This window comes from Typopeltis vanoorti, chromosome 12 (genome assembly GCF_054136105.1).
Source record: "Typopeltis vanoorti isolate ZY-2024b chromosome 12, IOZ_Tvanoo_1.0, whole genome shotgun sequence".
Taxonomy (NCBI): domain Eukaryota; kingdom Metazoa; phylum Arthropoda; class Arachnida; order Uropygi; family Thelyphonidae; genus Typopeltis; species Typopeltis vanoorti.
The window spans coordinates 54,625,469-54,648,930 of record NC_143560.1 but is presented as its reverse complement, the minus strand read 5'-3'; the positions used below and the strand labels follow the sequence as shown (position 1 = coordinate 54,648,930).

Here is a 23,462-nt window from a genome sequence, read left to right as displayed (position 1 = left end):
GCAGTCAGTATTTGTAGTTCAGCATGTAACCTGTCCTGATTAGAACATCCATATAGCTGGCTACTTCCCTAGGTATGGCATGATCACTGTCACCAACTAGTGGCAAAATAGTCACATCCTTAACCGAGACACCTTCTGAAGCTATGATCAAATCTAATACTCTTTGTCCTCAAATTGTTTTTTTCACAATTGAGAAAGTTGTCATGCAATAGCTCAATAAATTCTCCTTTGTTCTTATATGAGTTTTCTTAGCTACCCAATTGATATTCAGAAAATTTAATCACCAATAATTACTTATTTAGTACTCATCAGGGTATGTAGAAAGTGTTTTACCTTGGGTATAATAAATGTTAAAAATACCAAGCAATTTTAAACCTGGTTTTACTCCATCTCCCAAGTAAGCAAACAGACAATAAGTCAAGTTTGCACCTGCAAATGATGCAAGTCTAGCTGATCCTACAGGTAGTGCAAGACCAAGCAACTCGTGGTAAAGGTGGCATAAGCTCTGATCACTAATCTTAATATTTACCCTTAATGCCAAAACACATCTCCAAGAAGGGGATGCATGATGTTTTGTATTAAAGGCAAGGGGGCCACTACCCAGACCGGTTTCGACCTTTATTGAGGTCTCATCAGTGGGAGCTAGGCTAGAAATACCAAGATTTAGTAATACAGAGCTTATAAGTATTTGCCAGACCAAGTTGCCATAAGGTGTTTTAACCTTATTAAATAAAAATCTCTGGAGGAGATATAAATGTAGAAAGTGTTTTACCTTACCCCTTGCCTTTAATACAAAACATCATGCGTCCCCTTCTTGGAGATGTGTTTTGGCATTAAGGATAAATATTAAGATTAGTGATCAGAGCTTATGCCACCTTTACCACGAGTTGCCTTGGTCTTGCACTACCTGTAGGATCAGCTAGACTTGCATCATTTGCAGGTGCAAACTTGACTTATTGTCTGTTTGCTTACTTGGGAAATGGAGTAAAACCAGGTTTAAAATTGCTTGGTATTTTTAACACTCATCAGGTTAATTTGGTGGTCCATTTCTTTGTTGCCAGCAAATGAACTTCCAGCATTGTAGCAACATCCCACCCTGTATTTCACCTTGTTGGTCTCCACTTCACAAACACTATGTGGGACATTACTGTATATAGTAATGTGTAGAGTACAAGAGGGAGAATGAATTAAAATAATATATTGCTTAGGAACTAAGTAACTAATACTACACAGTGTGGTGTTCCCCTGTTTTCGTACATAATTTATCTTCCAAGATAGATGCTATTATCATTTACTTATTAAGATAGAGAGATCTAATGTAAAAAGAATTAGAAATAAACTTTAAATCATTACCAACCATTTTTAATTTGACAGAACGATCGGAACTGTTTATTTTCTAAAACTCTTTCTGCACCATCTGACTTTGATCGTTCATGACCTCTCAATGTGTATCTAGGATCACCATCTATTTGATCTAAAAAAAAAAGTAAACCTATGAATCTATATATCTGAAAATTAAACAGTATAACTAAGCAATATAAAATACAGGGTGTCCCATAAGTTCTGAAATATTTCAATAATTCATAAAAATCAGAAAAATTGTATATTAGAATGTGGTTTGAACAAAAGTGAATTGCAAGGAGGGGGGAATTTTTTTTGGCCAGGAGAAAAAAATTAGTTCAAATTTTCACGATAGAGGGCACTATACTGCATGTATCATTTGCAAATACGTGCAAATGAGAGTTCTATAAAATGCAGAGTGTACAGGTGGCAGCTCATAATGAATGCGTGCAAACAGAATTGTTTTTGGGAAAAGAAAAATTTGCTGCTGTAATGCTTACATACCATGAAGGATGCAGAATACAGATGTTTTTGCTATGCCTGTGATTCTTGCAGATTCCCGTGCACTGCTTACACCGCTTGTTGATTGTGCCACTAGGGTATGGGCTTTGGATAACACTGGTCTGCAAGTTCGAGGGTGATCTGACAAATTTCCAGTTTTCTAGAAATGTCTTATTAGAGACTATAGTCTGGCAGGAGTGATAGGACCTTTCTTCATTCTTTTCTGCATCTGAAACTTTTGCAAAACTTCTGCTACCAATTCCCCACTTACATAAAACAACTTCATTAACAATGCCTTATCCACCAAAGTAAGCATCGCTGCAACAAATTTTTGTTTTCACAAAAACAATTCTATTTGCCACAATGACTGGGAATTAGCAGGCATTCATTACACACTGCCAGCAGTACACCCTGCGTTTTATAGACCTCTCATTTGCATGCACATGGTACAGCGCCCTCTATCAGAGAAAACCTGAACTTTTTCCCCGGCAGGAAAAAATCCCCCTCCTTGTGATTCACTTTCATGCAAACCACACTACAATATACCCATTTTTTCTGATTTTTATGAATTATTGAAATATTTCGGAACCCACGACACTTCACTTTATACTAATGGTTGTATCATCTTATGACAGCAATGTCATGACTCAACTGCGCTGCATCAGCTAATGATGCAATAGCTCTATAATAAATTTAGTTTAATCCCTTATCTAAGTGTAAGCAAGCAAAGTTTGCACCAGAAGTATCTTCAGGACTGAGGCAACTTGTGGTAAAAGTGGACAAAGCTCTCATCACTTGTTTTAGTGTCTCCCATAATGCTATGCATTAAGGGAAGGGCCACTACCCAGACCGGTTTCGACCTTTATTGAGGTCTCGTCAGTGGGAGCCAGACCCAGAGGTGGTGATACTAAGGTGGAAGTAATGGTCCTTCCCTTAATGCATAGCATTATACATGTCTGCAAAGAGATGTGCTTTGCATTATGGGAGATAGTAAGACAAGTGATGGGAGCTTGGTCCACCTTTACCATGAGTTGCCTCAGTCCTGAAGATACTTCAGGTGCAAACTTTGTTTGCTTACACTTGGATAAAGGATTAAACTAAATTTATTATAGTCTAACTAAGTGAAAAAAAACTTCTAACAAGATGCAATAGTTCCTGGGGGTGTTGTGTATGATTGGCTGATGCAATATGTTGCAATCAGGAGACTGAAATACAGTATTGCCAAATTATACCTATGTACACAATGTGGACTGAGACTCTCATAAACAAGAGCCAATCAATAGATTTCATTGTCATTTTTGTGTTCAGCACATCAAAATTAGTAAAGAATCACTATTTTCATTTTAGAGGCAATTTGTGTTATCCAATGTAATAATAAAAAAGATGGAAAGTGAGAACTTTGATATGATACATAGTGGAGTCGGTAGAGACCAAATGCCACAGAGAAGCAGTTATGATTTGGTTTATTAAATTCTATAAATACTGGAATGAAAGCATAATGAAAAGTTAGATTAAAAGTATGCAAAGACTATTTAACAATAACTAGCATAAGAAGGAAGAGAAGGTGAATTCTATGAACAGTTTACAAAAGACAATATAATAAGATAAACAAAAAAAGTTAATGTGATATTATTAGATGATTTAAATGCAAGAATTAGGAAAAAAAAAGAATATTAATACATTCTGGTATATAATAAACATCATGTAATAAATTCCTTCCACACTTATAAAAATATACATAAATTTAACTGGTCAGGAAGAGGATGGAAATTAATTATAGATTATTTTAGATGAAAGAACATCAAAATTTTCTTTAGAAGTTACAAAATAGACACTATTCACTTTGTTACTAAGATAAAATATGATCTAAATGCCTAAAAGTAACAAAGAAGCAAAAAAAAATGAAATAAAAAATGAGAAAACATCTTTATAAAACTAGAATACTAAATGATACAAAGGTATAAAAAAGAGCAAAAAGAATTAACAAATGTTTAGATAAAACTGAAAAAAAAAGTGAATAAGTAAATAAAATAACATTATAATATAAAAATAATACTAAATGCAGCTGCAACAAATGAAAGTCTAGGAAAGACCATAACATTTTAATAAAAAGAAAAAAATTAAAATATGGGATAATGAAATTTAAAAAAAAAAAAAAACAGCAAATGGTTAAGCCGTAAGGGATTAACAGATACAATACAAAAGAATAGTAGCCATTTCTTGAGAGTGAGAAAGAGAGACAGCTGCAGAACAGATTTGTTTCTAATTTAGAACATAGTGTCTAAAAGCTAACTACATTTAACCCTGTATATGAAAAAATTTCATGACTGCAGCCAAATGTGGATATAAATTTATTGCCAGAATACTATACATCATATTACACAAAAAATGTGTTATAAATTTCATACAAATTAAATTGCAATACATTTTTGGCAAAAGTTACAAATTTCCTAAGGACATAGTTAAGGAATTAATGCACAGTGCTTACAGAAAACTATGCAGAGAGACATTTCAGTATGGAATATGTCTGCCTCAAACTGCAATGCAGCTCTCTCACAGCATCGTACCATGCTTGGTACCAAGTAATTCAGGAGTTTTTGAGGCAAACTGGCCCATTCCTCTTTCAGAGCAAAGATAAGGGCTTGTTTGTTTTCTAGAGGGGAATTTTGAGCAGCAATAAGTCTCCCTATTGCATCCCAAACAAGTTCTATGGGGATGAGATCTGGAGAGTATGCTGGTCTCAACTCAATTAATATCCTTGGTCTCCAGAAGTATCTCCACTCTTTGGGAATGATGTGGTATGGCATTATCATCCATAAAAATTAATTAATTCTTTGCCTACAGCACCACAGAACAATCAAACATGACAATGAAGTCATAGTCCCTTTTTCCAGCACTTATAGCTCAGTGCATCCATTAAGCATAATGCCTCCCCACACCATGACCTCAGCATCGCTGTACGAAGGTGGTCTGAAAATTTCTCAGTTTAACAATGAAAAAATGAATTTCTAATTTCAAAATTATTTTTATTTTTCAACATAATCTCCCTTAAGACTAATACATTTATTCCAGCGCCATTATCCCATCCATGTAGTGATTCTCAGTAAGATCTGCAAAATATCCCTCTACAGCAGCAATCACCTCTTGATTCGAAGAAAAATGCTGACCAGGAGGAAGATTTTTAGTTTTGGGAAGAGATAGAAGTCAGAGGCTGCCAAATCTGGGGAATAGGGTGGATGTTCCAACAATTCAGTGCAGATCCCTTAATTTTCAGATTTCCAAAACACCTCTGTGGGCAGGTGCATTGTCCTGATGAAAGATGCTTTTAGCATCCCAAAACACTGATGCCATGACCTTTCCTGCTGATGAAACCAACTTTGTCTTCTTTGGTGCTGAACAACCGGCTTCTGTCCACTGTTTTGACTGCTGTTTGGATTGTGGTGTGTAATGGTGAATCCAAGTCTCATCCATAGTAATAAATTGATGCACAAACTCAGTTTTATTCTTGTGAAAAGGCTCCAAGCACTGTTCAGAGATTTTCATGCAAGTGCGGTTTTGATCTGCTATGAGCAAGCATGGGACCCATCTTGGATAAAGCTTTTTCATTTTCAATTCTTCATGCAAAATATATCCTACACGTCCTTTTGAAATACCTATAGTCTCATCAATATCACACGCTTTGTCTTGCCGGGTCATCTAATACCATATCGTGCACTTGATCAATGATTTCTGGTGTTGTTACACTTTTTGGACATCCTTCACGTGGATCATCTTCAAGGCTGGCACGGCCACGTTTAAACTCGGCAGCCCATTTCTTAATTGTCGAAAAGGAAGGAGAAGAGTGCCCATAAACTTTTATGAACTTTGATATGAATTTGTTTTGCCGTTAAACCTTCTTTTACAAAGAATTTAATATAACCGCACGATACTCAATTTTATCCATTTCAAGGGATACAGACAACCCTTTTGCTTCAGACAGCTGTATAAAACAAACTACTTGATAGAATGACTTACAATTTCACACGGATGCTTATGACAGATACCAACTTAGAAAAAAACAACAACTTGCCAATAGTGTTGCCATCTATGGTCGAGGCCGAGAACTTTTCAGACCACCCTCATATGTACCACTGTATGAAAGCAGTACCACACAGGTTCAAGTGTCATCTAGAATTGAACAACAAAAGACTACAACAACTCTCATCTGTAAAGAGTAAATTAGCCCATTGGTGTCTTGTCCAAAACCATCTTGAAAAGAGGTCCATGTAATTAAGACTTGCTGATGATTTCTGAGGTCAGAACAAGGCATAATAGACTTAAATTGTTGAAATGCATGATGGCATAACCAGTAGAAAAAAATCTTTGACTTGTAACAAGTAAAATTAATTAAAAATAGCTTTACAGGAAATGAATGTACATCCATTCTTCAAATATATGAAATTAGTCACTATCAAACAATGCTTAAAGGTGATATTAAACCTTCTGTCATTTGCTTGCACTACTGTTCCATCATTTCAATCATAGTGAAGATACACAAAAAACACTGGGTGAAAATTCTACAAATAAAATATTTTATATAAATAATCCATTGTAGCATAATTTAATATGCAAACTTGCAAATTGAATTACAGTTAAAAGACAAATCATCATGCTTTATGCACAGCCTATATTTAAAACAATGCAATATTTATGATAAAGATATAGTGAAAAGGGCTAAGCGTATTAATTGGATTAAAGTGCTTCAGAGTGGCATGGGTAATCCCTGCCTACTGTAGAATAAAAGAACATTTCAGTCTGGTTTACCACATTTATTTATAAGATAATACAGCTTTGCTAATTGATCAACTTAATGATACTAAGAAATTTTTAATACTAGCAAATGCAAATATAGTCTGCAAAATTCAGTTCACATATTTAGTACTCACTGCTACAGATATTATGTATACATAATGTTGTTTACATAAAGAACTTTCAAAAATACAGTCACCCTAACTTATTTTGCTGTTACATCTAGGATTTCTTTTACCAAGGTAGAGATAAATTAATATGCAGGTTTAATTAATTAGACAATCTGCAATCAATATTATCCTTCACCATGACTGATAACCAATAAATTAGCAATAAATTTTTTTTTTGTCACCTCATTCAGAACAAGCCAAAGTTCATGATTATGCAGTATTCTATAGAAGAGTAGTAGGATTTATTTTATTCAATAGAGAGAGACTTACATGATATTCTTCACGACACTGCTAATAAAATTTAGTTTAAAGCTGCTTAGATTCACTTTAATATCACACTTAAAGCTCCAGGTTCTTTAAACAGAATAGAAATAGTAAAAAGGGACATATCATGAGTTTCCACTGTAAAGACTCATGAAAGGTTGGACAAAAAGCTACAAATGAAAATATTTTTTAAATAAGTAATCCATCTTTTAGTATAACTTTATCAAAGAACATTTAAGTGGAAATTAGGACAGTTACCTTAATTCTCAGAAATTTTTCCATTAATCATTCTATCACTGATGGCCATACAAACTGATTAAATTAAAGATTCTAAATAAAGTTACTAGTTGGGATGAATTCAAAAATGAAACACTGAGAACATATTATGGACACCTTTAAACCTCTCCCAAGTTTACAAACAAGACTTTCAAATTTATAAAGAATGTACTAGCTGATCTAGTTATAAGCCTTGCAAGTAATTATCTTTATTATTATCCACCTCATTATCATCATCAAATTCCTGATATGTACCTTCAGGGAGTGTAAAGGGTAATTATGATAGTACTAAACAAAAAATATACACCATTACTAACTTCTGATCAACAAGTTTCCTTCAAATTAATCTGTTATCTGTCAAGATTCCAACATCATCAAATCTTCATGTTGGAGGTTTAATGGAATATTATCAGGCACTGAGAAAGGATTAAAAACTATTTTAATACTTCCAATATTTTGTCTCCGTCACAGAGACATCTTCAGGGATTACAAAAAACTTTTGTAACAACACACACACAAATATAATACAATAGTGAGTGAAACTAAAGTCCTATCTAGGTGGTGGGCCCTCTATGGGCATTTACAGGTGGCCTAGGATGTAAAGAAGGATTTCTGATAATTAATGTTTCCCAAATTTTGGGAAGTTTAATGCAACCGTATTTGTTTAAATGCAGTTGATTCCTGAGTGCAGATGTAGATTCAAAGAATAGTCTTTCTTTTTTGAATTTACTATGGTGGAGCATGGTGGTTTTTTTCCAGGAGATCCTGTGGGTAGTATCCAAAACATGGTCTGCAAGACCAGATTGACCATAATCGTGATTGCAGATGTATGACTTGTGTTCTTCTAACTGGATTGTTGCTGATCTGCCTGTCTGTCTGAAGTAAGCCAGTTTACAGGCACAAGGTACTCTATACACTCCAGGCACTGAGAGAGGAGGGAACTGGTCTTTGGTGAACAGATAAGGATAGCAAGTTTATGGTGGGGCTTAAAAGCTGTATGGAGGTTGTACTTTTTTAATGATCTGGCTATTTTTTCTGATGTACCACGGATGTAAGGTATGGTGATAGCATTTCTGAAGTCCTTCTGAAGAGATGGTTGGGGAATGGGGAAGGACTTGATTTTTTTAATTCTGTAGTCACTGTAGCCATTGGAAAGGAAGGTGTTGTGTATGTGTTTGAGTTCAGTTGAAAGGGCAGTTTCACTGGAACAAAGATTGTAGGCTCTATTGGTAAGAGTTTTAATAATGCCAGCTGAGAGGGGTGGTGGGAGAGTTTGTGAATGTATCTGCCTGTATGAGTAGGTTTTCTATATACAGAGAAAGAAAGGTTACCATTAGGAAGGCATGTTACTAAGGTGTCTAGAAAGGGTAAACAATTGTTATTTTCCTTTTCCATCGTAAACTGGATTCTTGGATGTAGACTATTGAGGTGACTGAGGAAGGAATCTAATGTGTCTGGACCATGAGGCCAAATAGAGAACACATCATCTACATATCTTAGCCAGATAGAAGATTTTAGAGGGGAAGAGTCTATGGCTTGTTTTTCAAAATTTTCCATGTAAAAATTGGCGAGAGGGAGGAACCCTTGGCAGTTCCCTCTATCTGTTTGTAGATTTTGTTCTTCCAAGAAAAATAACCAGAGTAGATGGCAAAGGAAAAGATCTCTAAGATATCAGAAGGAAAAACGTTTTTTTAAGAGTGTTAACACGTTCGCTGCCACGCTCCTCGGGTATAGTTTGTTACCGCATGTCAAGCAATTTCACTTCCTTGAGGTCAGTACGAGTAATCTCGTTGCTGGCGGTAAGCGTCATACGAGTATATTCAAAGTTGGCTTGTGAGGCTCATATACCAACTACGAGTATACTTGTAGTTGGCAGCAAACGTGTTAAGGTGTCAATTAGGGGAATATTGGTAAATAATGAGATGATATCAAAGCTGACCAATATGTCTGTATTATTTAAAGTAAGATTTTTAATTAAGTTTTTAAAGTGGGTAGAGTTTTTTACATCAGATGTGGTAAGACCAGTGGGGGGGGGGGTCAAAGAGTTAGCTAGCTGCTTTGACAATTTGTAGCAAGGAGCATTGGTGGCATCTACTATAGGTCTTAGGAGAGAATTAGGTTTGTGGATTTTCAGTAAACTGTATATAAGGGGGGGGGGGATGAGAACAGAATAGTTTGAGTTTTTTTGTAATGTCAAGAGGTCAAGAGGACACTTTTTTAAGTAGGTTTTTTAATTTTTTTAACTTGAGTTTTTGTGAGATCATGTTCAAGTGGTATGTAGGTAGCATGATCACGGAGAATAATATTCATTTTCAATTATATTCTGAGGCGTTAAGAATGACTGTAGCATTACCCTTATCAGCCTCTGGTGATGACAATACTTTTTTCTTTCCATAATTTTCTGAGGGCAGAGAGTTGACTGGAAGATAAATTAATTTTTGACGTGACAACCAGGAGAGGATGTTAGCTACGTCAAATCTGATGTTATTGGCTGTTTCTGGAGCTAAGTGACAAATTCCGCATTCGATGTTGTACATAATATCCAATACCGGAACTTCTTTAGGTGCGACGGAAAATTGTGTCAGAGGCTTAGGGCACTGAAGGCATCTTCAATGAGTCTTTTGGACGATAGGTTGACTACTGTATGAAGCGGTTGAACTCGAGGTAGTGGTTTAGATTTACACAGGTTATTAAACTTTTGGATGTGCTTATTTTTTGGAATTCTTTCTGAGAGGAAGCTTCTGAGATGCCAAAGATAATGGACCAAAGTTCAGGATTGAGTATAGAGGAGAGCTCTGACTATAACGAGCCAATAGCGGCGTTGTCGTAGCAAGGCTGGCGCGAGTTGCGGTAATCTGCTCTCATAATAGTGCCAGACTAGCATGTTTGTATATCTGGAGGGCTTTATTTGACTTAAATTTGGTTTTAAGTCTGACACAGTTAGGAATATTAGCACATATAAACTGTAGCATCCCCCTTAAGCTTCCATCAATTCTTGTATTGTTGCTTGAGAGACTAGATTGTGCATTTTTTGGTAATTCTCATAAGTCATTCTCACATTCACATGCCTCATTGGTGTCTACACACACACCTGCATCCACCCAAATAGATTTAGTTTTCCTGACTTTGCATTCCACACTCTCAGTGACTAAAGCTCTCCCTTGACACCCATCTGAAAGTGTTGTTACAAATGTTTTTTTGTAATCCCTGAAGATGTCTCTGTGATGGAGACAAATATTTGAAGTATTAAAATTGTTTTTAATCATTTCTCAGTGCTGATAATATTCCATTAAACCTCCAACATGAATTCTTCACAGCACTTAAGTCTCATCACATGGATAATCAGATCTTATATTTCTGTCTTTTAAGGTGCTTTTTTACTGTTTTTTACCATTAACATCTTGGTCCTCCTCGGGTTTCTTTTCCTGTCAACTTGGCAAAGAACACTCGTTTTGATAATCTTTCCTCTCCCTTTCTATTTAAGTGACCATACCACCTAAGATTAGCTCTACTAATGCTAATAATGGCAAGTTCTTTCCTAACACAATCATTTTCAATGTGATACTGCCATTGATGCCATCCGTTCACTTCACTAATCTTTCTCAAAACTCTCATATCACAGGTCTCCAGTCTCTGATCAAATGGTTTATTTCTAACCAAGTTCTCAGATCCATAAGTTAAAACTGGATTGAACACTGTCTTGTATAGCTAGTTTAGAATTTTGACTAATTTCTCTCCTATTCATAATATGATTTTCTACCATACCATACCAGCTTTACTTATTCTGTTGTCTATGTCCATATTTAACTTGCCACCTTCACTAAAAATTGCCTAAATGGCTGAAATGTTTTACTTCTTGTATAGGTTCATCATTCATACACTTGAAGTTTTCAGTGTTTCTACCTATTTTCATTGTCTTTTTATTGCTGATTTTCATACCAAATTTATTACAACAGTTATTCAATTCAGTCAGGGAATCTTGCAGACTTGTGCTGGATTTATTCAGAAGTATAACATCACCTGCATAAAGTAAAGAGCCAAAATTAACATTGACAATTTTGATATCAGATTTAATGCCACTTTTCTTCATAATGTGATCCATACAGATAATGAATGACAGTTGAGAATTAATGTGCCCCCTTGTTTCACACCTGATTTAACATCAAACCATCTTCCTGTACCTTCTTCAATTCTGGCTGCTGACTCACAGCTTAAAGAGACTATGTATTGCTCGATAAAATGTCCCATTTACACCACATAACTGTAGCAGTTTGAACAGCTTTCCTCTTGACACTTTGTCATATACCTTTTCCAGATCAACAAAACTTAAATACAAATCTTTGTTATATTCCCAAGATTTCTCAATTATTTGTCTTAAAGTGAAAATCTGATCCTCACAATCTCTATTTGGCCTGAATCCAGCATGTTTCTCACCAAGCTTCCCTTCCATAATTGTTCTTAGTTGTTTCTCAATATACTTGCATAAATCTTACAAGGAAAAATCAGTAGGAAAATACCTCTGTAATTCTCACATTAGATTTTATTCCCATTTTTATAGATGAGTACCATGAGAGCTCTACTCCAATCACTTGGAATTCATCCCACTGTCCAGGCTTTCTGAACTATGCAGTGCAGCCACTGCAAGACTTATACCTCCATACTTGAGCATTTCTGGTCGAATATCACCTACTCCCACTGGCATTCCACATTTCAGGCTTTTTCTTCAAGTATAGATATGCATTCTTGAAAGCATTCCCGTTGGAAGTTTTCTACCGCTGTGCTGACACTGTTTGTTTCATTTAGCAACCTTTCAAAGTAATTACTCCAGATATCAAGAATACCTTTATCTTCAGTTTTCATGTCATGTTTATCATTTCTGATTCCTTCTACAGTACTTTTTCTTGCATTTCTAGCTCCAGAATATTTTGCCACCTTCATGATATTTATTTTCTATGTTCTTACCAAAGTCCTCCCATGACTTTTGTTTAGCTAGTTTTACACAGTGTTTAGCTTTTTTACATTTGTCTCTATATTCTCTAAGAGCACAAGGTGACTTATTTGCCAGAACTTTCAATATGCTTTCTTCTTTTCCTTCACTGCCTCTTTAACTTCTTGTGTCTGCTATGGAGTTCTGAATTTTCTATCCTTGCAGACAACCTCACCACATGCCTCTCTGGCTGAAACAATTAATGCTGCCTTCAGGATTTGCACTGAATCTCCAAGCTTTGGTTCTTGTTTTTAACTCCTGTATTTTTTCTTCAATAATGTTTAAGTATCTGAGTCTACAGTTCACTTCTGAAAGCTGCTCAACTTTGATTCATTTTAAAACTTTCTTACACACAACTTTCTTATTGAATGAAAAGAAGACTTTACATTCAATTTTATCCTGCTCAATACCAGATAGTGATCACTTCTTATTTCAAATCCTCTGTATACTCCTGTGTCCTAAACCAATCGGAAAACATCACTATCAACTATAACATAGTCAATGAGACTTTCTTATTTCTTGGATCTTCTCTCCATGTGTATTGGTGCACATTTTTATGTTCAAGCATGGTGTTCCTATCCATGTCTTGAACAGAAATCCAGCAGGCACTTACCATTAATATTAGCTTTGCTCTTTCTTCGAATTTTCCCCAAACCTTTCTATATGTCAGGTAATCATTTCCTACTCTGCCATTTAGATCTCCAACAAGGACCAACTTTTCATTTTTATTGTGCCAGCTGTGTTCTCTAATACTTCAAAAAGTTCCTCCATTTCTTCCTTGGTAAAATCTTCTGTGTGACTATAAGCACAAATAAGTCTCATTGTCCAATTCCCCATTCTGATATTATATTTGCCCACATCACTCTACTTGATATTGCCTGCCATTCAAGAAGATTATCCTCATATTTATTGTTGAATACTATAGCTCCTCTCTCTCTCTCTTTTCCCTGATTGTTATTGCCTGAATATAATATTTTGTATTTGCTACTTAGAAGGATCTTGCCTGTTTTTGTCTTTTTGTTTCAGTCATGCCTATTATGTTGATCTGGTACTTTTCCAATTCTTCCACTAGTTCCATTTCTTTTCCACTGCTTCTTATGTTGATAGTACTAATCTTTAACTCTGCTGATGTTCAGTTGCAATGAGTTCCAAAATCTGTTTCGGTAGCTGACTTTACACTGTTCACCCTGGTTCCCTGATGAAAATAATGGGGACCTTGTTTAACCAGGTGACACCCCAGCTGACATGAAATTCTGTTATGTTGAACCATCCTTTTACATTGTAGTTTAATAATAATACAGTTTGGTCAACTAAATCCCAACTTGCCAGCCCATCCTCATTCATTCAGTATCCAGGTAGATACCTAACAGGGTACACAACGAGAAGTTGAGGACTGGACATTAGGTAAGAATATCTGGTTGGTTCTCCGCATTCCTTAAAAGGTTAAGTGGGGGTCTCCTCCTGATTATACAGTTTTTAACCCTTAAGCATCCCTATTATCCACATTTATAGATAAATCTCTAATCGCATACTGAATACCTTAGATGTTTAACACAAAATTTCTGAACTTTGTCTTGCATCCATCAGTATTATAATTATATAATGTTTCATTATTCAACAAGCCAGCCATTATTAGGATCTTTAATTTTGTAATCAATCCTATTTATGTCAACTATCAAAATAACCTCTGTAAGCAAGCAGAATGAATAGTGATGGGAAACCCCAATTTCTCCAATTGCTAAGTATTTAATGAGAATTTTGAAAATCTCTGCAACATTCGTCCTAAGTCTTCAGAGTGAAGTAGGTTTATGGATAACATTTTTGCCTAATGGCAAAGGTCATTAATAGAACTCTAAAATTTTGTAAACCACATTAAAACCATTCATCCAAGGATATTGTACCTAGTGAGGAAAAAGCAAAAAAAGAAGAGTGATAGGATATGAAGATTGTAAGTCTGATGCCACTCTATGATGAAGGTGAAATGAGAAGACAATGATCACAAATCAACCAATGCGCAGGTTGTGCAGAGAGAATGGTGTGGAGTTTTTAGACTTATAGACTGAATTTGATGGAAGGATCTCGCCTAATTAATGGACTGCACCTATACAGATTTGTAGTTAGGTGTCAAGGGAGAGCTTTAGTCACTAAGAGTGTGGAATGCAAAGTCAGGAAAACTAAATCTATTTGGGTGAATGCAGAGGCATATGTGTGTGTGTGTGTGTAGACACCAATGAGGCATGTGAATGTGAGAATGACTTATGAGAATTACCAAAAAATGCACAATCTAGTCTCTCAAGCAACAATACAAGGTGTAAAGATTGATGGAAGCTTAAGGAGATGCTACAGTTTATATGTGCTAATGCTAGAAGCATCTGGAATAAGAGAGACGGTTTTTAGCATTGGTTAGTGTGCAACCTTACTAAAAGTTAGTGGCATTAAGGAGACTAGGCAGCTGACAGAAGATGACCTAGACAGAATGTGAGGAGTATAGTATTTTTAGGGAGGATAGAGATAGGATGGGGTTGGGTACTAATGATTATAGTAAATGAATCTGCAACTAAAAAGAGTAGAAGAGAGGAGTTTTCATGGCAGTTCATTTGAGGCAATCTAGAGTGAGACAGAGGACAGTAGGACAAAATATGTCCCACTGTCCTTTACTCTGGAATGAGTAAAGATCACATGGCAGGAAGGAAGTGGAATTTATACACCTATTAAGAGATAATTACTTAAAACAGCATGTAATGGAGGAGACTTTGGGTATGAGAGTATTGGATATCTGGTCATAACATCAGAAGATATATCCATAACCAAGGTGGCAACATTGCTTCCAATTGGGGGTAGTGATAATGAGGTCATAACTTGGGAGGGTAGCTGTAAAACATGAAATCTGCATATCTGTTCATAGTTAAGAAAGTCAATATTTGTGGAACTACAAGACAGGTGGTTATAATAAGGTTATGAAGCAGTTTGAAGCAGTGCCATGGTATAAGAATCTGCAAGGGAAGGACATTAGCAGTGTGTGTGTGTGAGAGATAGTCTGAAAGAGGTATCTGAAGGAAGCAACATCAGATCATATACATGTGGTCAGGAGGATAAATCAGGCAGGAGCTAGATGTATAAGTAGTATCATTAAGTAGGAGCTGAGCAAAAAAAGAAAATGTTGTGAATGGTATATATGGAGAAAGGTGATTAGCAAGCTAATGACAGCCCAAGGTTCAGGCAAGAAAGTGACCAGCATGGTAAGGAAGGCAAAATCCAATTATGAGAAGAAATTAGTTGAGAAGGCCAAAAGAATATCCAAAAGAGTTATTTCACTATGTGGTAAGTAAAAGGAAAAATAACTATGGAAGGAGAAATTTAACAAGTGCTGATGATAGTGAGGTGACAGAAGCTGACAAAGCAGTTGACAATTGAACATGAATATTTCTGAAGTTGAGCAATTCTTCATTTGATTTCAGGTATTGAGACCACATGTTTCTAAACTTCAAACAGATTTATTAAAATAAACAATATAACCTGAAAGTTTTGTAAGTTGTTGGACTTATAAAACCTGTGAGCCATTGGACTCACATCATCAGGAGTACAAAACTTGTACCTTCTAAGTTATTAAGATCCTTCTAAGTAGCAAATACAAAATATTATATTCAGGCAATAACAATCAGGGAAAAGAGAGAGAAAAGAAAATCAGAAAAGAATACCATTTCCCATAGCAGATGTTATCAGAACTTTACATATAACAAAGTGACCATAAAAAAATGTTGTATTAACTACTATGTAGGCACTGGAATAATGCTAGTTGTTGCTGTTATTATGTTCTGTGGCATGATGCGTGTCATATCTTAGATTCACAGTTGTTAAATTTTTGATAAAAGTAGACAAAAACAAAACATTATCTTAGTTTTTAGCACATTCTGCAGGGATAAAGAACATTTCTGAGGCTTCTGAAAACAATTCAGTAAAACATTTTTGGAAAACAATTATGATCAATCTGGGCTTTTTTGTTTCTTGCCAAATTACTTGGTGGCCTGTGTTTGTTGTGTGGGAGACTAACATAAGGGATACAAAACAATTTGTTGTCTTCTTTTCTCAACATATTTTACATATTCAGACATGTATCTCTCCAAACTGTCGTGTCTGTCCTACATAGCAAATGCCACAAGAGCAGTGAATAACGCAAACTCCTTGTCTTTTTCATGGGAAGATGTGCAGGTTTTGGTGGATGTAAGAAACTTGAGAACATATAAATTTGCAAAAAGCCACTTTAATGTAGTGATTATTAAGCAATATTGCAACTTTGTCTGTAACATTCTTAATGTAAGGTAAATTGTGTTTTTGAAATCTTGTTTATTCAAAGTAGCTGGTGGACATGTATCAAGAATTTTGTTATTCATCTTCGGTTTGTACCCACTGAGGCAAGAGTATGCCTCAGATAGTGCAGGTCTTCACTCCTTTTTTCTGACATACTGGAAATGTTGTAGGCCCTATCTCATAATGTTCTAATTATGTCTATCTTTTGTAAATTTTTTTGTATATTTTTTTCTGGTTACTTTATGTGTACTAGTTTTGAAGTTTTGATAACATCTGCTATGTGTAATTAATTTTTTCTAGTCTTTTGTACAATGATATAAGTCTGATGACTTATGCAACTTGTTGAGTTATACTGTTTATTTTAATAAATGAGTTTTAAGTTTAGAAACATCAAATGATGAGTTGATAATTTTTACAAACACAACTGAGGATATTGTGACAGATGCGACAGGAAGTGATGTGAGAACAGAGGTTGATGATTTGCAAATACTTAGGATATTGCAGAATCTCAATGCAAATACAACCAAGGGATTATATGAGATATCAGCGCATATCTTATGAGAATGCATAAAGGAATTAGCAATGTTTCTAACTGCTAATTAACTTAAGCCTCTGCTCTTGTATGGTAAAGTCCCAAGGTAGTGGAAGGGAGAAAAAGAATTCCTCTGTATAAAGAAGGCTCCAAAACCGTGGTAGCAAATTATAGACCAATCAGTATCTCAGGAGTGGTGGTAACGGTACTGGAAAAGTTGGCCAAAGACAGAATTCAGAAATGACAATCTGTAGGAGATGGCAAGGCTATGTGAAAGATAAGTAAAATCTTAGTTGAATACAAGAACAAATGAGAACAGATATGAAGATGACCGATAGAAAACCAAAGAGAAGTTTATGGAGGAGAAGAATCCAGGAGAAAGTAGATGAAAGCATGTGAACTGCAAGGACCTGTGCTTGGACGACTGCTATTTAATATATACATAAATTATACAGGAAATGATATAAAGGGAAATATTCAGTTGTTTGATGATGCAAAATATTATAAGGATTACAAGGATAAAAGATTTCATCCTTGTAATCTTATCATGAACATGCACCACATTAATGGAACTGTACTCCAAGAAACAGATGAAGCTAGAGATTTGGTAGTGTTGATGGGCAGTGAGTTGAAATTTGATTTGGTCAAGGATTTAGTGGCAAAAGAAGGGTAAGGTCATACCATGCTAACACAGATTGAAGCAGAACTAACAATTATTTAATAAACAAACAAATAGCTTAAAACAGGTACAGAAACAAGTGTATAAAAAAGTGTGAAAAGGTATACAAAACAACAACAAAAAACGAAACAGTTATTAAAAGCCTATATGCAATAACTATATTATGTAAATAAGAGTAATATATGCAATATTTTTGTAAAAAGCAAAAAATTAAACAAAAACACAATAAATTGATATGTGTTTTATTTTAATGGATATTAGCAATCTTATTAATTAATTTTGATAGTATTTTACTTGCTTTAGACTGTGTAGTTGAGCATCTATGTTTGTTTGTGACTTTTAACATGCAATATTGTTCAGAAAGCACTTTTCATGACACTGATGAACACAAAGAAAATGGCTTCCTTGTTTACTGAGTTAGCATGAAGAATTTTTATGATGTGTGTGTTCAATGTACTCATTGCCAAGAGTGAAAGGTTTATGGTATGAAAGCAAGACTGGAGGGGGGGGGGAAAGATGTTTTGTACACAAGTGAAAAAGATAGCATCAGAGAATAAGGAGAATGAATTTCTTGAGTTCTTAAGGAACAACAATTTTAGGCACTATGTAATGGAGGTGTTGGATCCTACTTCTTCTTAATCTGTACTTTGGATCCGACATGTTATTCACTATGATGTTCTTAAACAAAATAATAAGTTGCTAGTTGGTTTCTAATTCAAATATAGAGAAAATTTATATTTAAAGACTGCACCACTCTATATCTGAATCAGTTCAATAATTGAAGAAAAATCAACTTTCAACTATTTCTCCTTAAAATATATACTGGCCGAGTATATTTGACTTACTTAATTTACCCGCTTTGGTTCGAATATTTTATGAATGGTGCAGTAAAAGAGATTCAGGCAAAATACAACTTTTGATTAACAAAAACAAACATTTAATTTTAAAATCACAAATTTTACACTTAAGATCAAATCACTAATTAAGATATTATAAACACTTCAGCCTTTCTGATAATACTGTCATACAAACTCAGACAATGGTAAATTTGTTATCTCTAATACAGTCTTCTCACAGTTCCTTAAGTTCCAAATACAATAAAATCACAGTAACACCTCCTTACAAGCAAACACTTTTAAATTTACACTTCAGTTAATCTTCACAATAGTTACTATTAACATAAGGAAATTCTAGGATGAAACACACTCACATCTCTGTATAGGAATATTAATGGTTGGAATAATCTTACCGATAATCTTCTATCTTCATCTACTTATACATATACACTTTTTATAACTGTAAACACTTAAACAGTATATGGCACCCATTAAATAAATCTTCTAAGCAATAACTGAATTAATCATCGGTCACTATACACATAAACAAACGTTCTTGAATTAAATACTACTGATCACTTATGAATTAAGGCAATACACAATAATTCTTTAACTTGAGGTTTTTATATGCACAGCTGTTCATTCTTCTTGCATTCATTTAATTCTTTAGGCAATATATTTCTAAGCACAGCTAACGGTAAATTTCAACTTTACAGCCTCTACTATTCTATGGAACTTCGTGCTTTGCTTCAAGGTTCTGTATGTCCTTGAAAGGTCGGCCCTGAAATTGAATCTCAACTCAAATATCGCTAGTCTTTAGTAGTCACTCAGCTGTCTTCCATAGCTATAATTGTTATTCTACAATTTATTAGCTAACCGCCTCTTGACTAGTAGACTTTATTAGCTGCTTGAGTGACTTGACGACTCGTTATCATCACACTGTGATTCCCGAATGCTCCGATTCCAACCTAATGCCAATCCTCTCCTTTCTCTTTCTTAATAATCTATCTCTTAATTCCTCAATAATTTCAGCGTTCATCGCTTATATATCTCCATTCTTCCCACCTAAATTGTTCACGTGATTTCTTTCTAAAACTCTTTTCAATAAACCTCACGTGGTGTTCCAAAACATGCTCGCTCACTTACATACGTTTTCATGACAACAAAACAAAATATAACAAAATTGAGCTATTATATAACATTAAACTTTACAAACAGGAATAAATAGAGACTATTTACATTTCAAATAATGTGCAGTTAAATTATCAAATACAATTTCTTATAATATTAACATAGTAATAACTAAAATAGCTTAATAATATTTAATACAGTCTTTTCATTATTAATACATATATCTTGATTAAATAATTAAATATTAGACAAAATTAAAGTAGTTATATGAATATTAAATTGTAAAATAAGTTGTTTACATTAAATAATATTTACAGGTCTAGCCTTTGTGATGGAAGATCATGTTGGATTCTGAAGCAAATAATAATTACTCTAATCTCTACATAATCAGAATCCAACAGAGGGCACAAGGGGCATTAAGATTCATAGATCTGTTTATAACATTGGAGAATGTGATTATGAATGGAGTGTCTAATCTTCCTACAGTTGGTGAGATTGATAATGAAGTGATCACCTGGGCTGTCAGAAGTCACATACAAACCTGTGAAGGGATATATGTGGAAACACAAGTGGGTGGTGGTTATGAAAAGATTAGGAGAAAACTGGGAGCCATAGCATATAGAGAAGAGCTGAGTGGAAAGGAGACAGATACCTTGGGCAGTGATCAAGAGCTGTTTAATAACGGCAATGTCTGAGTGTATTCCAAAGGTAAAAAAAAAAAGGCTAAATAAGTAGGAATAAAATGGATGAATGAGGAGATTAGGCATACCATCTGGAAGACAGAGGCACTGTGAAGGCAACATAGGATGAACATTGGTAATAATTAGTTGCACGAAGAGTACAAAGAACAAGCCAAGAACGTGATTCAGTTAATAAACAGCAAAAGTGCAGTTTGAGCGGAAATTGGTCCATCAAGCCAAGAAAAATCATAATGAGCTCTTTGATATGTGGCAAGTAGAAAAAAGAATAACTATGGGAGGATGATGATAACTGATTATACTGGCAGATTGGTAACTGATGTAAAGGACATGATTGAAGTATTCAATGAGCAGTTTATCTATCAGTATATTTCATCCTCATGAAAACAACATCATAAGAAGCTGAGTGTAAAGATTATGATGGTGGAGGAGGTATATGTGGAATTAAGTAAACTTGATGTTAATAAAGCAGTAGGACTTGGCAACATATGACAGCATTTCTTGAAGAAACGTTCTATGGAATTAGCAATTTTGCCACACCTGTTTAACACAAGTTTTGCAACAGGGCAAGCCCTAAAGGAATGGAAGGTGGGAAAATGGTTCGACTTCACAAAGGGGAGGGGGGGAATAAATAAGACTGAGGATGATCACAAATCATAGGCTGATTTGTGTATCTTGAGTTGCTGTTAAGGTGTTAGAAAGGTTGGCAAGGACTAGGATTTAAAAATGGGTTAATAATAGCAGTATTGTAAGAGAGGGGGAGGGGAGATCATACTTCAGCAATCTGCTTGCATATAACAACAGGGTGACAAATTTACTGAATAGGGGTGATGCATATACAGTGGTGTACAGGGGGTCCTCGAGTTATGTTGGAGATCCATTCCTATGGACCGACGTAAGGCAATTTTCAATGCAAGTCGGAATTACCATAGCCTAAGTTACTTACCCAACCTAAAACACCCTAAAGTCATACATATATATATCAAGAAACAGAACTAGGCCATAGGAAAATGAAAGGGAGAACATAATTACTGTATAGTACAGAAAAATGACAAAAATGAAACTATAATAAAAAAAAAAAACATAAAAATGAGAACAATCCCCAAAATGACAAATGAAACTGTACGGGTGATTAAAAAAAAACAAAAAAACAAAAATGAAAACAATTCTTTACCTTTTATCCTGTGGTTGGCTTGCACACTGGAAGGGGTGTTGCAAGGAGGGAGAAACTGACTTAATGGAAAGAGGAGGAGGAGGCTGGAGAGGCGGGACAGGCTGCAAAAGGTGCAGGAGACTCTGCAGGTGCAACTGAAGAAGATGGAGAGACTGGAAGAGGAACTGAAGAGACAGTTGAGGTACCAGCACCTGCTGCAGGCCTCTCTACCTTCGTGAAAAAATGTTCCAGGCTAGTCTGGAATGATACCATCCTCTTCTCCTCGTATATCTCCCTATAACACTGCAGGAAATCCATAACCCCTCGGAAGACCTTTGTGTACCTAGCAGTGTTGAGATCCTCAGCCTCACACTTGGCCAGCCCATCCTCAATGAGGGCAAAAGCTTCTGCCAAGCCCTTGGTGGTGAATCTCCTGGGTTCAGGGGTTGGAACCGTTTCCTCCTCCTCAATCAGCTGCTTCTCTAACTGAATCAGGTCTTCTGCTGACAACTCCTCCCCATGAGATGCCAGAAGCTCTGTGACATCTTTGGCCTCCACTTCCAAATTCATCTGCTTCCCCAGGGCAACAACCTTCTCTGTGACAGCCTCAACTGTCTCCTCATAGCCATGGAAATCATTCACAAACCGGGGACACAGTTTTTTTCCACACACCATTCAAATTTGTCTGCTTCACTTCATCCCAAGCATGCTCAATGTTTCGTATGGCATTATAAATGCTATACGATTTCCAAAAGTCTTTGAGGGTTAAGTTACTGTCTTTTTCAGTTGCCCTGAAATCCATAGCAAATGTCCTGCAGAGGTAGTAGGCCTTAAAGGAAGCAATAACACCCTGGTCCATAGGCTGCAAAAGGGCTGTAGTGTTTGGTGGAAGGTCAACCACCTTAACATTAGGGTGAAAGTCATCCAAGTGAGCAGGGTGACCAGGAGCATTGTCTAGCACTAACAATGCCTTAAGGGGCAGCCCTTGTCTGTACAGTACCTCTGAGCTTCTGGCACAAAATGGTTGGTAAACCAGTCCTTGAAGATTTCAAGTGTCACCCATGCCTTCTTATTGGACTTCCAGATGACAGGCAGTTGACCCTTCCAAATGCCCTTTAGTGCCATTGGATTTTCAGCCTGATAGACCAACAAGGGCTTCAGTTTTAAGTCACCAGCAGCTTTAGTCCCAAGAAGCAAAGTCAGTCTCTCCTTACCAGCTTTATGGCCTGGTGCTGCCTTCTCCTCGTTGGTGATATAGGTATGATTAGGCATACGTTTCCAAAATAGGCCTGTCTCGTCCACATTAAACACTTGTTGAGCACTGTATCCCCCCCTTATTATCTCAGCCAACCCCTCAGGAAACTCACCAGCTGCTTTATCATCACCACTAGTAGCTTCACCTTGCACCTTAAGGTTATGTAAATTGCCCCGAGCGTTAACAGCATAAACCAACCTTTACTAGCATTAAACTCTTCACCTGCACTTGTTTCCCCCTTTCACTTTTCAATGCCTCAAACAATCTTTTTGCCTTTTCTTGAATTAATATGAGGCTAATTGGAATATGGCATTGATGCTGGTCTTCCAGCCTAAGAACAAGAAGCCTTTCCATCTCAAACTTGAGCCTACTACGTTTTTTTGTAATCACAGTCGATTTCATGGGTGCCAATCCTTTCACGTGTTCAAGGATGTGAACTTTATCCTTGATAATAGTCCCAACTGTGGTACGACTTAAGTTCAATGCGTGGCCGATGTTCGTTGGCATTTCTCCCTTTTTTGCCCTTTTAATAATGTCTCATTT

At 35.8% G+C, this 23,462-nt stretch overlaps 1 protein-coding gene across 1 annotated transcript in view; it reads right to left on the bottom strand.

Annotated features, from left to right (window-relative positions):
- The window catches only part of fab1 (1-phosphatidylinositol 3-phosphate 5-kinase fab1), a 757,444-nt gene that overhangs the window by 209,499 nt on the left and 524,483 nt on the right, over nt 1–23,462 (bottom strand). The window contains exon 33 of the mRNA XM_090401892.1: nt 1,358–1,474. Coding sequence (XP_090258018.1) covers nt 1,358–1,474 — 117 coding nt within the window. The remainder of the gene's footprint in view (nt 1–1,357; nt 1,475–23,462) is intronic.